This window comes from Entelurus aequoreus, linkage group LG10 (assembly GCF_033978785.1).
Source record: "Entelurus aequoreus isolate RoL-2023_Sb linkage group LG10, RoL_Eaeq_v1.1, whole genome shotgun sequence".
In the NCBI taxonomy this organism is placed as follows: Eukaryota; Metazoa; Chordata; class Actinopteri; order Syngnathiformes; family Syngnathidae; genus Entelurus; species Entelurus aequoreus.
The window spans coordinates 12,576,637-12,593,905 of NC_084740.1; the positions used below are offsets into that span (position 1 = coordinate 12,576,637).

Genomic DNA, 17,269 nt, shown 5'->3' on the forward strand with positions numbered 1-17,269 from the left:
AAACTTTTTTTTTTATAGCATATAAAAAAATTGAATAAATGTAATGGGACGGAAAAACAATACCACTGTTTTTAGCGGTAAAATTCACGCAACAGAGCTGCCAGTTTTTTTAACCGTAAAATCTTGTTGTTTCAGTGTTTTTTTGTTAGTTTTTTAATGTTTTAGTGTCTTACAGTATGTGGAAAAAAACAGTACCAAAGTTGATTTTACGGTAAAAAAGTCAGTCGGCGGAATTTAACCGTGAAATCTATTGTCAATTTTACAGTGTATAATTTAATTGATATTTTGTTTTGAAATCATAAGTCAAGCAGACATTTAAGTACAGAATTTATCTTTATTTTAACAAAAAGTAATTTTGGATTCATGATAATATAATATATTGATTTTGATAATATTGAATATTAAAAAATATGCAATTGCATGCAGTACATGATTTTTAATGTCAAAAGGAAAATACATAGATTTAGTGAGAAAAGATGAAGCATTTTATTAACGCATATTAATTCCGGGCTTTCGTGGGCCACATAAAATAATGTGAGTTTGACACCAGTGGGTTAGAATATTTAATTCTGGATGCATGGATTTGGCCAAAACAATGTCTCTTTAAAATACACTCTGATTAAAAAAATAAATTAAAAATGATTGTTTTTTTTAAATTAATTAATGATTATTTTTCAATCGATTTTTGAAAATTGTGAATCGATTTAGAATCGGGATAATTAGAATCGCAATTCAGATGTGAATTTATTTTTTGGTGCACTCCTAACCAGGGCTCAGAAAATCTGTAGAGACTCCTCCCACCCCCACAAAGGACTGTTTTCACTAGATGGACTCTAGAAAGAGGTTCCGCAGCCTCCGTAGCAGAACCTCCAGGTTCTGAAACAGCTTCTTCCCTCAGGCCATAAGACTCTTGAACGAATCATAATCCCCCAAAACAACAGATAAACTCGCTGGAATATAAAAAAAAATATAACATACAACAATAAACGTGGATGCATATGCAAAAGTGCAATACATTTATCTGTACAGTAATCAATTTATTTATATATGCACCTTACTGCTCTTTTATCCTGCACTACCATGAGCTAATGCAACAAAATGTTGTTCTTATCTGTATTGTAAAGTTCAAATTTGAATGATAATAAAAGGAAGTTTAAGTCTAAGTCTAAGTCTAATATCCAGGTATTATTTATTTAGTATTGTCCTTTCAGTTCTTTGGTATTGATACTTTAGTATTTTTTTATTTATCTTATTTTTTGTTTTTTATTAAATCAACATAAAAAACACAAGATACACTTACAATTAGTGCACTAACCCAAAAAACCTCCCTCCCCCATTTACGCTCATTCACACTCATCTTTCTGTTATTAATATTCTGGTTCCTACAATATATATCAATACAGTCTGCAAGGGATACAGTCCGTAAGCACACATGATTGTGCGTGCTGCTGGTCCACTAATAGTACTAACCTTTAACAGTTCATTTTACTCATTTTCATGAATTATTAGTTTCTATGTAACTGTTTTTATATTGTTTTACTTTCTTTTTTATTCAAGAAAATAATTGTTATTTATTTATCTTGTTTTTTTTTTAAATAATTTTTTTTTAAAAAGGACTTTATCTTCACCAGACCAGGTTGTCAATGAAATTAGATTGTTTAAAGGGTTCTTAAAACCAGGTCCAGTCCATATTATGTCCAGGTCGGGCTCAGCAACACCACACTTTCATTTATGTACACTGAAAATTAGGTAACTCAACAACGGATTGCATATAATCAAAATGACTAGGGCTGTGAATCTTTGGGTGTCCCACGATTCGATTCAATATCGATTTTTTTTCAATTCAACACGATTCTCGATTCAAAAACGATTTTTTTCCCGATTCAAAAGGATTCTCTGTTCATTCGATACATAGGATTTCAGCAGGATCTACCCCAGTCTGCTGACATGCAAGCAGAGTAGTAGATTTTTGTAAAAAGCTTTTATAATTGTAAAGGACAATGTTTTATCAACTGATTGCAATAATGTTAATTTGTTTTAACTATTAAATGAACCAAAAATATGACTTATTTTATCTTTGTGAAAATATTGGACACAGTGTGTTGTCAAGCTTATGAGATGTGATGCAAGTGTAAGCCACTGTGACAATATTGTTCTTTTATTTTTTATAAATGTCTAATGATAATGTCAATGAGGGATTTTTAATCACTGCTATGTTGAAATTGTAACTAATATTGATACTGTTGTTGATAATATTCATTTTTGTTTCACTACTTTTGGTTTGTTCTGTGTCGTGTTTGTGTCTCCTCTCAATTGCTCTGTTTATTGCAGTTCTGAGTGTTGCTGGGTCGGGTTTGGTTTTGGAATTGGATTGCATTGTTATGGTATTGCTGTGTATTGTTTTGTTGGATTGATTAATTAAAAAAAAAAAAAAAATTTCAATAAAAAAATATTTAAAAAAATAATAGATTTTTTAAAAATTAGTATCGATTCTGAATCGCACAGCGTGAGAATCGTGATTCGAATTCGAATCTATTTTTTTTCCACACCTCTAAAAATTACATTTTCAAAATAATCAATCAATCAATCAATGTTTATTTATATAGCCCTAAATCACAAGTGTCTCAAAGGGCTGCACAAGCCACAACGACATCCTCGGTACAGAGCCCACATACGGGCAAGGAAAAACTCAATAAGCATTTGAGGACTTCCCATCTTTTTTTTATGTTTTTTGGCATCATTATCGGTTTCAACCATATAACTTTCTAAAGTTAAAAAATACTGAATAAATGTTTTAAAGAAAGTAAAATCTGTTTTTGGCCTTAAAAATAAACCTTTTACCGAGTACTATAATTAAATTGACTAAATCATGACTGTCAATGAACTCTCCTAAAATAACAGAAACCACATCAAGTTTCATAAACAAATCAATCCTTAAACACATTTTTTCAACTTCCAGCCAAAACGAAGACACAATATGACAATACCAAAACAAATGCAGGGTGGATTCAGACTCCTGACAACAAAATCGGGACTCATCCGACTCTGTCACATTCCATAGTTTTAATTTTTTTTCCCGTGGATAAAAAGTTATAAATAATTTTAATTTGAAAACAACAATTTTGCACCTCGATAGTAGTTTTGTAGATTAATTTGAATATTGCATCCCACGGCAACGGGCACTACCATGAGCTAATGCAACAAAATGTTGTTCTTATCTGTACTGTAAAGTTCAAATTTGAATGACAATAAAAGGAAGTCTTTTTTTTTTTTTTTTTTTTTTGTCCTGCCCAGCTTCTCAGGCAAATCATATAGTAGATGTAGATGCCCATATCGGCTGTTGGGATTTACTTTACAAAAGAGAAGTGTAGGATACTTCTCTTGTTGCCTTATTTGTATTTTGACTTTATTAAATGTATTTATATTATCATTTGGTGCAGCCGGGCCAGAGCAGGAGGGGATAGAAAGAGAAATAAAAGGAAGTCTAAGTCTAATATCCAGGTATTATTTATTTAGTATTGTCCTTTCAGTTCTTTAGTATTAATGATGTTGCAATTTGTCTTAGAATTTGATCTGGGGCCGTACTTATCAAGCTTCTTAGAATTACTCCTAAGAAGTCTGCTAAGAGTTGACTTAAGAGTAAATAAATTCTTCGCTGAAAGCTGCACTTAAAAGTTAGTTATCAAACGTCTTACTCACACTTTCAGCGAAGTGTAGGACTGAATCTTAAGTGTCACACTCAGAGCTGAATTACGACATTACTATGTGCCGTAAACGGAATTTTAGGTGACGTAATTTCTGTGTCCATAGAAATGACCAATCACGGAAAGGAATCCGTGGTCTAAGAATAAAGAAATATCTTGGAAATATTTAAGTGGACAATGGGAGTGTATATTTTGACAATAAACTACAAAATAATACAAAAAAAACTCGTCCCCGCCGGCACTCACGCTACCGCTCCCTCTCTTCTCTCGCCCACACACTCACTGACGTCACTAACCTCACGGCCACACACATACGCTACTGTCATAACATTTTCTTTCCAATTCATTAATTAGGCAACTAATTTGAAACTGGTGTGGGTGGCTCTATATATACTAGCCCACTGCAGCCACATGCAGAAATCAACAAGGAATCGAAAAGTATTAAATCTGTGACAAAAATAATACCCGCTCTGTCTAAACGATACCGTTTGATCAGCTGCTCGTCATCAAACAAATCCAGGACATCCTTCCGCTCCCTGAACGTTCGCGCACGTCTTTCTCGCCTCAGTGCCATCCCCTGCTGGCAACTCCTAACCACTTAAGACACCTCTGAAGGTCTCTTAAATATCGTGGAGAGTAGGAGTGATTCTTAGACTTAAGAACGTTGATAAAAAGCTTTTATTCTTAAGTTTGAGAGTACGACTAAATTTCGCAAATTCTCAGGACTTAAGTGTAAAATGGCACTCTAAGAAGCTTGATAAGTACGGCCCCTGGTCTTTACTAATTTTAAGTCCCGTTATGTAGTTCTGACTCCTTAATTGCTGCATCTTCCTCACCTGTGACTGTGAGCTGCCTCTCAGTGCTCACAGTGGCGGCGTCGTTGCTGGCGATGCAGGTGTAGTTGCCGTTGTGCTTGAGCGACACCTTGGAGATTTGCAGGGAGCTCATGAACTCCTTGGTGTCTATGGTGATGCCCGACGAAGGCACGATCTCCTGGCCGTCCTTGCGCCACGTGATGCGTATGGGCATGTCGCCGGACGCCACCACGCAGGCGATGTACATCAGCTTACCGATGGAGGTCGGCGGGAAGTCGAACGGTTGGATCAGCGGAGGAACTGGGGGGGGGGGGGAATTATAAAAGTAATGATGAAAATAGAGCGGTGGTAGAGACAATGCAAGGACAGGCAAGAGGGTGAAATAAAGGGTAGGAGAGTTAGAGAAGTATTGGAAATAAAGGGAAGACAGTCAAACAGTTTGATGGTTGTTTAAATGAGCAGGGTGAGTAAAAGGTGAAGACAGAGATTCAAAGTCAGATATCAATAAGTTAAGGATAAAGTAAAGAGAGGATGTGAAGACAGTACATAGGGAGAGAGGAGACATGCCGATTTGAAGATGTGAGGGCATTGAAAGGACACAAGGTGGAGAGTCAGCCGTGTGACAAAACAGCAAAGCAAGGAGAGAAAGACAACAAAAACAACATTTCACGACCAAACAAAGTAAAGCCAAACCATTTCGACCTGCCTATCTTGCCCACTAGCCGCTACGCCCGTGCCCCCCGCCAACCGGCCCCGCCGTGATGAGGCCAGCCCATAATAGCTGCTCTAATTAGAGCCCCATCCGCAGGGGGAGAATGTTGTTGCCATGGAGACCGATGGAGGTGATTCCGAGTTGGGGAGGGGTGGTGGTGATGGTGGGGGTTACAGCTGAGACATCTGGGGGATTTAATCTGGACCTCATTAAAATTCATCTAATTAAATCAGAGACATGACGAGCGCACATTGACACGCGCCAACCGCACCCAGACGAGACGCACAATGCGCGTTTATTTCGAAGTGGGGAAAGACATCGGCTGCACGTGTAGTGTACGGCAAAAATCCCTCCGCAGTCCCGTTCAATAGTACTCGGGATCTGTGTAATTGCTGGTTGCAAGAGTGTAGTACAGGCCACTCCGCCCCTTAATCAGGGGTCATTAGGGACAACGCACACATCTTTATCCTCCTGCTTTACTTACAAGCTTTGCAATCGTTTGTTATTCTCTTAGGCTGCGTTCACACTTGGAGTTACGATCTGTGGTCCGGACCCAAAAATAAACAAATGTACTATTAAGGTGTTTTCTTTTATCTTAGAAACATCGTAATATTGTTCCCAATGTTATCATTTAAAGATGCAGAGGTCCTCTTTCATGCTTTTATCACATCTCAGGTTGATTATTGTAATAACGTCCGATCAAGTCTGCTTAAAAAACAGTCTGCAGATTGCAGCCCGCATTTAACTGAAGCCGGGGAAATAGGATCCATCATCCTTGTGATAGCCTCCCTTCCAGGGGTAGGATTTCTGGGAGTGACAGGGGAAACACGTGTACATTTTTCAAAAAACACTTTTGACCATTGTTGCGTCCAACTAGTCTTTCTCTGAGGGAATAAAAGTGTTAGAAAATGTTAGGTCTGTAGATCAACCTCAGATTTATCCGTTGATTATACATTTTTATTCTTTTCTGTGTGTTGTATGCCCTTTTAGATTTTTATTTTTTTATTTTAAGCAATTGGAGCCTTGAGTTGGTCAATAATTACTAACATTGATTTTGATTCATTTTTATTTTTTAAACAATGACAGTTTCTTTTTTTAAAGTCCCAATAAAATTATTGGGGATCCAAATAGGCCACATTCATAAAAGTGTGAAAAATGTTAGGTCTCTAGATCAACCTCAGATCTATCCGTTGATTATACATTTGTATTATTTTCTGTGTGTTTTATGCCCTTTTAGTCAAATAAAACTGTGTTTTTGTATGGCAAACACACAAAATATGGAATAGTCCCCCCCCCCAAAATATTGCAAAGTAGATTTTTTGATTTTAAGCAATTGGAGCCTTGAGTAGGTCAATAATTCCTAACATTGATTTTGATTCATTATTATTTATTTGAGCAATGACTGCAAAGAAAAAAACAGCCCGCATGGCAGCTTTTTGTTATTAGAGTCAACATTGCAAAGCACCTGTTTGCTCTTTCAATACACTTTTTTATGTTTCTTTTAAATAGTATTTTTTAGAATGCGTGCAGGCCGTTAAAAAATTAGCTGCGGGCCACATTTTGAACACCCCTGCACTAGGACATAATTGAAAATGGCCGATCAAGCTTAAGCCGACCCCACCTACTCAGTGGCCTAGTGGTTAGAGCAGGGGTGCCCACACTTTTTCTGCAGGCGAGCTACTTTTCAATTGATCAAGTCGTGGGGATCTACCTCATTAATATATATAATTTATATGTACTTATTTATGAAAGATATGTTTTTGTTAACAAGTTAAAGGTGTTTAATGATAATGCAAGCATGTTTAACACATATAGTTAATATTATTAATAAATTAAAGCTCTTTAATGATAATACAAGCATGTTTAATACATATAGTTAATATTATTAATAAATTAAAGGTGTTTAATGATAATACAAGCATGTTTAATACATATAGTTAATATTATTAATAAATTAAAGGTGCTTAATGATAATACAAGCATGTTTAATACATATAGTTATTATTGTTAAAAAGTTAAAGGTGTTTAATGATAATACAAGCATGTTTAACACATATAGTTAATATTGTTAATAAGTTAAAGGTGTTTAAAGATAATACAAGCATGTTTAACACATATAGTTAATATTATTAACAAGTTAAAGGTGTTTAAAGATAATACAAGCATGTTTAACACATATAGTTAATATTATTAACAAGTTAAAGGTGTTTAATGATAATACAAGCATGTTTAACACATATAGAGTCCTTTCTTTCATGTAGACAAGAATATAAGTTGGTGTATTACCTGATTGTGATGACTTGCATTGATAGGAATCAGACAGTGGTGATGATAACGTCCGCATTTTCAAATGGAGGAGAAAAAAGTCCTCCTTTCTGTCCAATACCACATGAAAGTGGTTGGTTTTTGGCATCTTATTTACTTTACAAGAAATACATTGGCGGCAAACTACGTTGCTTGCTAGCTTGTGCACGCCAGCTTTCTGAGACTCTTATTTTGTTAGCGCAGGCAGGATGAAGCAGTGCTTTTATTGTGCAACTGTGCAGTCGGTCTTTGGAGTTTTGACGACAGGTACGGCGCCAGAGTCTGTTGAAATAAAAAGTGTTTCTCGCCTTCCTGTCGGTAATTTTTTCTTAATAATGAGCTGGCAGCAGCCAGCGTCCTCTCAGAAGACCCTCGGGTGCCGTGAATGTCAATCAAGTGACGAAAGTGACGTCATAGAGAAGATTTATGGTCGCTCATTTTTAGGACTATTTTTTTAATGCCTGACTGGCGATCGACCGGTAGCTCGCGATCGACGTAATGGGCACCCCTGGTGTCCGCCCTGAGATCGGTAGGTTGTGAGTTCAAACCCCGGCCGAGTCATATCAAAGACTATAAAAATGGGACCCATTACCTCCCTGCTTGGCACTCAGCGTCAAGGGTTGGAATTGGGGTTAAATCACCAAAAATGATTCCCGGGCACTGCCACCGCTGCTGCTCACTGCTCCCCTCACCTCCCAGGGGGGTGAACAAGGGGATGGGTCAAATGCAGAGAATAATTTCACCACACCTAGTGTGTGCGTGACAATCATTGGTACTTTAACTTAACTTTAATTGATTTGCTATGCTGTTTATTGTGATTGGCGGTTGTTGTTTTTTTGACAATATTATGTTCCGATTAGGCAATTTTAGAAGTCGTACGCAAAGCACAAAGCTTTGTTGAACTAAATAATTCCACTTTAGCCTAACACCAACCTTGGAATTTTGACATTAACTAAATAGTTCATTATTTGCCAATAATGAAGGGAAATTATCCTTCACAGGCCTTGTCCACATGCCACTTTTGAGTGTTTCACTTCCACTATATGCTGTGTAGAGTAGATCTATTTGTAGTCTGGCAAAACCCTTGTGGGAACAGGATCAATACAACTGAACACATGTTCATTTGCTGGAGAGATTTATGAGTGTTTAACGGAGGTAAGTTCATTCCAACGTTGTGACTCACCTTTGACGGTGACATAAACAGTCTGCTTGATGAAGAGCTGAGGTTGTATGAGCACGCTGCAGATGTACGCCCCCTCGTCCATCCCCTTCTGGACGTCGGTGAGCTTCAGGGTGCCGTTTTCGAACACCACCTCCAAAAGACATGCACACACACACGGCTGACACTCGCGTTGCAGGTCATTTAAAGGTAAGTTAAAGGGAGATAAACGACTACCAAAGAGAACATATCCTATTTTTTTTTACCACCATTAATCTCAACTACTCGACTATTTTTGTTATATTTGCATACATTTATCGTCCATTAATCACCATCTCAAAATTACTAAATTACAATGTAAAATACCTTATAAAAAGGCAAAAGGAAAGCCGCCAAATATCATTAATTACAGAATTAATGTTTAATTTTGCCTGATCTAGTAGTACCGTTACAGTTAAAGGATGAAATTTTACCTGACGATGATTGTCAGGCAGCAGAAGTCCTTCCTTGAACCAGTTGATGGAATAGTACGGGTAGCCGATCACCCGGCAATTTACAAAAGAGCTCCGTCCTGCCACCGCTGTGATGTTTTTCATCGGCCGAATCCTCGGATTACCTGTTGGACGAAACGAAGAGAAGGGCAGGGGGATAGAGCGAGACAGGAAGAGAGAGATTTGACCAAAAGAAGAAGAAGAAGAAGAGAGGGGAGAATAAAACGGTTAGTTGATGGCGTCAGGGGCTGGATATGGAATTTTGAAGGGAAGGAATAACAGGGGAGGGGGGTTGCAAGATAAGGAGAGAAAGAGAGAAGGTAGAATCTTTGGTGGTCTCGGTGTCAGAAAAGTGGCGTTCATTGTGCACCTGCACTGCAAAAACTGAAATCTAAGCAAGATTAAATATGTCAAATAAGGGTGATATTTGCTTATTTTCTGTCTGATAAGATACTTCTTCTCACTAAGCAGATTTTATGTTAGAGTGTTTTACTTGTTTTAAGGGTTTTGGTCCTAAATGATCTCAGTAAGATATTACAGCTTGTTGCTGAGATGTGATGACCTATATTGAGTAAAACATGCTTGAAACTAGAATATCAAGTGTTGCAAAGCTGTGTCATCAACACTCAGGAGTATAAAACTACTTTGTTAAAGTAATAATTTCTTATTTCAAGCATGAAAAAAAATCATAACTTTGACACAATTGTGCCTCATATTAAAACAGATGACAGCCAAATGGACTTTGCTGTTTTATTTTCAATGAAACAAGAGAAAAAATACGTACTCATACGTACAGTTGTTATTAGTGAGAATATACCTATTTTAAGGTATTTTTGGGTTCATTGAGGTTAGCTAATTTGACTTGTTTTGGAAAGTCTTGACAAGCCAAATTGTCTTGTTCTATTGGCAGATAATTTTGCTTAGTTCAAATAAAATAACCCTAATTTTTGTATTTTTTATTCTTGTTTTTGAACACTGACTTTTTGCAGTGTGCGGATGGTCACTGAGAGTCGCAGGTCAAGTATTTTGCAACCCACTCCCAGGTGATTATTTGGGTGTTATTTCATGTCTAAAGGGCTCTCATAATGTTAAACATTGTATTCAGAAAGCCATAAACCGGGTTTTATGCTCCAGCTATGAAAATACTTGAATTGTAATTAATACAAACTGGAAGGTCAAAAGCAAGCCTTTTCTGTTAAAAGTGCAGCTAACAAGTGAAGGAGATAACAGATTGTTATAATATTTGATATGACGTGATCCTGATGGCTTCAACTGGCCAGGATCTTCAGCTCTCACTGGAACGGTTCGCAGCTGAGTGTGAAGCGACCGAGATGAGAATCAGCACCACCAAGTTCGAGTCCATGGTTCTCGCCCGGGAAAGGGTGGAGTGCCATCTCCAAGTTGGGGAGGAAATTTTGCCCCAAGTGGAGGAGTTCAAGTACCTAGGAGTCTTGCTCACAAGTGAGGGAAGAGTGGATCGTGAGATCGACAGGCGGATCGGTGCGGCGTCTTCAGTAGTGCGGACGCCGTATCGATCTGTTGTGGTGAAGAAGGAGCTGAGCCGGAAGGCAAAGCTCTCAATATACCGGTCGATCTACGTTCCCATCCTCACCTACGGTCATGAGCTTTGGGTTATGACCAAAAGGACAAGATCACGGGAACAAGCGGCCGAAATGAGTTTCCTCCGCCGGGTGGAGGGGCTCTCCCTTAGAGATAGGGTGAGAAGCTCTGTCATCCGGGAGGAGCTCAAAGTAAAGCCGTTGCTCCTCCCGGGAGGAGCTGAACAAAGTGGTTGGGGAGAGGGAAGTCTGGGCTTCTCTGCTTAGGCTGCTGCCCCCGCGACCCGACCTTGGATAAGCGGAAGAAAATGGATGGATGGATGGATAATATTCGGTGCTTCTCAACAGGCTCAAACTCCATTTGACTGAGGGCTGCTGCAGGTAGAGTTGGGGTGATGCACAAAGTTTTACTTCAGATACACGTTTTACTCATGTGACTAAATTTGTTGAGTACTTCTAACAGCAGCTGTAGTCACCCCAATATTTGGTAGGCCTTAATGTTATTTTTCTACAATTAAAACACTTTCTTGTGGGCTACATAACAGGTAATGGTGGCTCTTTGGTCAAAATGTACAGATGATGTTTTACAGACCATCTTCAAGTCGCTTACTGACTGTCTCTTCTGAATGCAGCATTTTGGGGGCAATCTTATTTACACTGTATTGCCAAAAGTATTTGGCCACCTGTCCAAATGATCAGAAACACTACGCGTGTATAAAATCAAGCACTTAGGCACGGAGACTGTTTCTACAAACATTTGTGAAAGAATGGGCCGCTCTCAGGAGCTCAGTGATTTCCAGCGTGGAACTGTCATAGGATGCCACCTGTGCAACAAATCCAGTAGGGAAATTTCCTCGCTCCTAAATATTCCAAAGTCAACTGTCGGCTTTATTATAAGAAAATGGGAGAGTTTGGGAACAACAGCAACCCAGCCACAAAGTGGTAGGCCACGTAAACTGACAGAGAGGGGTCAGTGGATGCTCAAGCGCATAGTGCAAAGACTTTCTGCACAGTCAATTGCTACAGAGCTCCAAAATTCATGTGACCTTCCAATTAGCCCACGTACAGTACGCAGAGAGCTTCATGGAATGGGTTTCCATGGCCGAGCAGCTGCATCTAAGCCATACATCACCAAGTCCAATGCAAAGCGTGGGATGCAGTGGTGTAAAGCACGTCGCCACTGGACTCTAGAGCAGTGGAGACGCCTTCTCTGGAGTGATGAATCATGCTTTTCCATCTGGCAATCTGATGGACGAGTCTGGGTTTGGAGGTTGCCAGGAGAACGCTACATTTTGGACTGCATTGTGCCGAGTGTGAAATTTGGTGTAGGAGGATTTATGGAGTTGGGTTGTTTTTCAGGAGTTGGACTTGGCCCCTTAGTTCCAGTGAAATAAACTTTGAATGCTCCAGGATACCAAAACATTTTGGACAATTCCATGCTCCCGACCTTGTGGGAACAGTTTGGAGCGGGTCCCTTCCTCTTCCAACATGACTGTGCACCAGTGCACAAAGCAAGGTCAATAAATACATGGATGACAGAGTCTGGTGTGGATGAACTTGACTGGCCTGCACAGAGTCCTGACCTGAACCCGGTAGAACACCTTTGGAATGAATTAGAACGGAGACTGAGAGCCAGGCCTTCTCGACCTACATCAGTGTGTGACCTCACCAATGCGCTTTTGGAAGAACTTGTGGACAGCCTTCCTAGAAGAGTTGAAGCTGTAATAGCTGCAAAAGGTGGACCGACATTATATTGAACCCTATTGGTTAGGAATGGGATGGCACTTCAAGTTCATATGTGAGTTAAGGCAGGTGGCCAAATACTTTTGGCAATATAGTGTATATGCCAAAGCAATCCTCCTGGCCAAGCCTCCATCGACTGAGTAGTCACCCCGTCAGTAGTTTTTAGCACTTCCTTATCGAGTGTACTGACAGATATAATTTAAAACCTTAATGGAGGTGTTTGGATGTTTTTTAAGGGCTTTATAGGCGGAATAGAGTGGCTGCCATAGGCTCCGTTGTAAGTGGACTTTTGATCGCATTTGTTTACTATTTATTCCATCCATCCATCCATCTTCTTCCGCTTATCCGAGGTCGGGTCGCGGGGGCAGCAGCTTAAGCAGGGAAGCCCAGACTTCCCTCTCCCCAGCCACTTCGTCCAGCTCCTTCCGGGGGATTCCGAGGCGTTCCCAGGCCAGCCGGGAGACATAGTCTTCCCAACGTGTCCTGGGTCTTCCCCTTGGCCTCCTACCAGTCGGACGTGCCCTAAACACCTCCCTAGGGAGGCGTTCGGGTGGCATCCTGACCAGATGCCCGAACCACCTCATCTGGCTCCTCTCGATGTGGAGGAGCAGCGGCTTTACTTTGAGCTCCCCCCGGATGGCAGAGCTTCTCACCCTATCTCTAAGGGAGAGCCCCGCCACCCGGCGGAGGAAACTCATTTCGGCCGCTTGTACCCGTGATCTTGTCCTTTCGGTCATAACCCAAAGCTCATGACCATAGGTGAGGATGGGAACGTAGATCGACCGGTAAATTGAGAGCTTTGCCTTCCGGCTCAGCTCCTTCTTCACCACAACGGATCGATACAGCTGAAGACGCCGCACCGATCCGCCTGTCGATCTCACGATCCACTCTTCCCTCACTCGTGAACAAGACTCCGAGGTACTTGAACTCCTCCACTTGGGGCAGGGTCTCCTCAGCAACCCGGAGATGGCACTCCACCCTTTTCCGGGCGAGAACCATGGATTCGGACTTGGAGGTGCTGATTCTCATCCCAGTCGCTTCACACTCAGCTGCGAACGGATCCAGCGAGAGCTGAAGATCCTGGCCAGATGAAGCCATCAGGACCACATAATCTGCAAAAAGCAGAGACCTAATCCTGCAGCCACCAAACCAGATCCCCTCAAGGCCTTGACTGCGCCTAGAAATTCTGTCCATAAAAGTTATGAACAGAATCGGTGACAAAGGGCAGCCTTGGCGGAGTCCAACCCTCACTGGAAACGTGTCCGACTTACTGCCGGCAATGCGGACCAAACTCTGGCACTGATCATACAGGGAGCGGACCGCCACAATCAGACAGTCCGATACCCCATACTCTCTGAGCACTCCCCACAGGACTTCCCGAGGGACACGGTCGAATGCCTTCTCCAAGTCCACAAAACACATGTAGACTGGTTGGGCAAACTCCCATGCACCCTCAAGGACCCTGCCGAGAGTATAGAGCTGGTCCACAGTTCCACGACCAGGACGAAAACCACACTGTTCCTCCTGAATCCGAGGTTCGACTATCCGGCGTAGCCTCCTCTCCAGCACACCTGAATATACCTTACCGGGAATGCTGAGGAGTGTGATCCCACGAACACACCCTCCGGTTCCCCTTCTTAAAGAGAGGAACCACCACCCCGGTCTGCCAATCCAGAGGTACCGCCCCCGATGTCCACGCGATGCTGCAGAGTCTTGTCAACCAAGACAGCCCCACAGCATCCAGAGCCTTAAGGAACTCCGGGCGGATCTCATCCACCCCCAGGGCCTTGCCACGGAGGAGCTTTTTAACTACCTCAGCAACCTCAGCCCCAGAAATAGGAGAGCCCACCACAGATTCCCCAGGCACTGCTTCCTCATAGGAAGACGTGTTGGTGGGGTTGAGGAGGTCTTCGAAGTATTCCCTCCACCGATCCACAACATCCGCAGTCGAGGTCAGCAGAACACCATCCTCACCATACACGGTGTTGATAGTGCACTGCTTCCCCTTCCTGAGGCGGCGGATGGTGGTCCAGAATCGCTTCGAAGCCGTCCGGAAGTCGTTTTCCATGGCTTCCCCAAACTCCTCCAATGTCCGAGTTTTTGCCTCTGTGACCGCCAGAGCCGCACACCGCATGGCCTGTCGGTACCTGTCCGCTGCCTCAGGAGTCCTATGAGCCAAAAGAACCCGATAGGACTCCTTCTTCAGCTTGACGGCATCCCTCACCGCCGGTGTCCACCAACGGGTTCTAGGATTACCGCCACGACAGGCACCAACTACCTTGCGGCCACAGCTCCAATCAGCCGCCTCGACAATAGAGGCGCGGAACATGGTCCATTCGGACTCAATGTCCAGCACCTCCCTCGTGACATGTTCAAAGTTCTTCCGAAGGTGGGAATTGAAACTCTCTCTGACAGGAGACTCTGCCAGACGTTCCCAGCAAACCCTCACAATGCGTTTGGGCCTGCCAGGTCTGTCCGGCATCCTCCCCCACCATCGCAGCCAACTCACCACCAGGTGGTGATCGGTAGAAAGCTCCGCCCCTCTCTTCACCCGAGTGTCCAAAACATGAGGCCGCAAATCCGACGACACAACTACAAAGTCGACCATGGAACCGCGGCCTAGGGTGTCCTGGTGCCAAGTGCACATATGGACACCCTTATGTTTGAACATGGTGTTCGTTATGGACAATCTGTGACGGGCACAAAAGTCCAATAACAAAACACCGCTCGGGTTCAGATCCGGGCAGCCATTCTTCCCAATCACGCCTCTCCAGGTTTCACTGTCGCTGCCAACATGAGCATTGAAGTCCCCCAGTAGAACGAGGGAATCACCCGGGGGAGCACTCTCAAGTACTCCCTCGAGTGAATCCAAAAAGGGTGGGTACTCTGAGCTGCGGTTTGGCGCGTAAGCGCAAACCACAGTCAGGACCCGTTCCCCCACCCGAAGGCGGAGGGAAGCTACCCTCTCGTCCACCGGGTTGAACTCCAACATGCAGGCTCTGAGCCGGGGGGCAACAAGAATTGCCACCCCAGCCCGTCGCCTCTCACTGCCGGCAACGCCAGAGTAGAAGAGAGTCCAGCCCCTCTCGAGAGAACTGGTTCCAGAGCCCTTGCTGTGCGTCGAAGTGAGTCCGACTATGTCTAGTCGGAACTTCTCCACCTCGCGCACTAGCTCAGGCTCCTTCCCCCCCAGCGAGGTGACGTTCCACGTCCCAAGAGCTAGCTTTTGTAGCCAAGGATCGGACCGCCAAGTGCCCTGCCTTCGGCTGCCGCCCAGCTCACATCGCACCCGACCTCTATGACCCCTGCTATGGGTGGTGAGCCCATTTCAGGGGGAACCCACGTTGCCTCTTCGGGCTGTGCCCGGCCGGGCCCCAAGGGGACAGGCCCGGCCACCAGGCGCTCGCCATCGTGCCCCACCTCCGGGCCTGGCTCCAGAGGGGGGCCCCGGTGACCCGCGTCCGGGCGAGGGAAATCTGGGTCCATAGTTTTTATTTTTCATTGAGGTCTTCGAGCTGCTCTTTGTCTGATCCCTCACCTAGGACCAGTTTGTCTTGGGAGACCCTACCAGGGGGCATAAAGCCCCCGGACAACATAGCTCCAAGGATCATTGGGACACGCAAACTCCGGTAAGGTGGCAGCTCAGAGAGGAGTTTACTATTTAGAATGCATTAAAAAATACATCTGTCGTCATGTCTTTCAAAATGATTGTGAACGATAGGCAAAATTCCCCAAAAATTGCAGATTACCTTTAATAATTACAACTGAATAAAATTGGCGGACTCGTGCAAAGGTAAACCTCTACCATATATGGAGATAGCTGTTGATGTATCTACCTGTAATGCAAAATATGTCACTCAAGTCTCAAATTTCAAACAGCTGATTTGGAGGAAGGCAAGCTTGTTTTCTAAAATTTCAAACTTTCAAGATGCAGGTCTCAAATACACAAAAACAGGTACCAACAGGTAAGAAAAGTTGGTTTTGTCTAATAGGTCAGGGGTGTCCAAAGTGCGGCCCGGGAGCCATTTGCGGCCCGCAGCTCGGTTTTTATTGGCCCGCGACAGATTCCATAGACCAGGGGTCACCAACCTTTTTGAAACCAAGAGCTACTTCTTGGGTACTGATTAATGCGAAGGGCTACCAGTTTGATACACACTTAAATAAATTGCCAGAAATAGCCAATTTGTTCAATTTACCTTTAACTCTATGTTATTATTAATAATTAATGATATTTACACTTAATTGAACGGTTTAAAAGAGGAGAAAACACAAAAAAAATTACAATTAAATTTTGAAACATAGTTTAGCTTCAATTTCGACTCTTTAAAATTCAAAATTCAACTGAAAAAAAGAAGAGAAAAACTTAAAAAAAGAATTTATGGAACATCATTAGTAATTTTTCCTGATTAAGATTAATTTTAGAATTTTGATGACATGTTTTAAATAGGTTAAAATCCAATCTGCACTTTGTTAGAATATATAACAAATTAGACCAAGCTATATTTCTAACAAAGACAAATCATTATTTCTTCTAGATTTTCCAGAACAAATATTTTAAAATAAATTCAAAAGACTTTGAAATAAGATTTAAATTTGATTCTACAGATTTTCTAGATTTGCCAGAATAATTTTTTAAAATTTTAATCATAATACGTTTGAAGAAATATTTCACAAATATTCTTCGCCGAAAAAACAGAAGCTAAAATGAAGAATTAAATTAAAATGTATTTATTATTCTTTACAATAATAAAAAAAAAAAATACTTGAACATTGTTTTAAATT

The 17,269-nt window shown here is 42.0% G+C and overlaps 1 protein-coding gene across 3 annotated transcripts in view; it reads right to left on the reverse strand.

Annotated features, from left to right (window-relative positions):
* Positions 1–17,269, reverse strand: part of dscaml1 (Down syndrome cell adhesion molecule like 1) — a 332,167-nt gene that overhangs the window by 91,045 nt on the left and 223,853 nt on the right. For 2 of the 3 annotated variants that reach the window (XM_062060149.1, XM_062060148.1), the window contains exons 8-10: positions 9,168–9,310; positions 8,719–8,848; positions 4,541–4,819 (exon numbers count right to left, since the gene is read on the reverse strand). In XM_062060149.1, coding sequence (XP_061916133.1) covers positions 4,541–4,819; positions 8,719–8,848; positions 9,168–9,310 — 552 coding nt within the window. Of the gene's footprint in view, positions 1–4,540; positions 4,820–8,718; positions 8,849–9,167; positions 9,311–17,269 lie in introns of those variants that run through there. The other variant, XR_009827441.1, reaches the window with a different exon arrangement.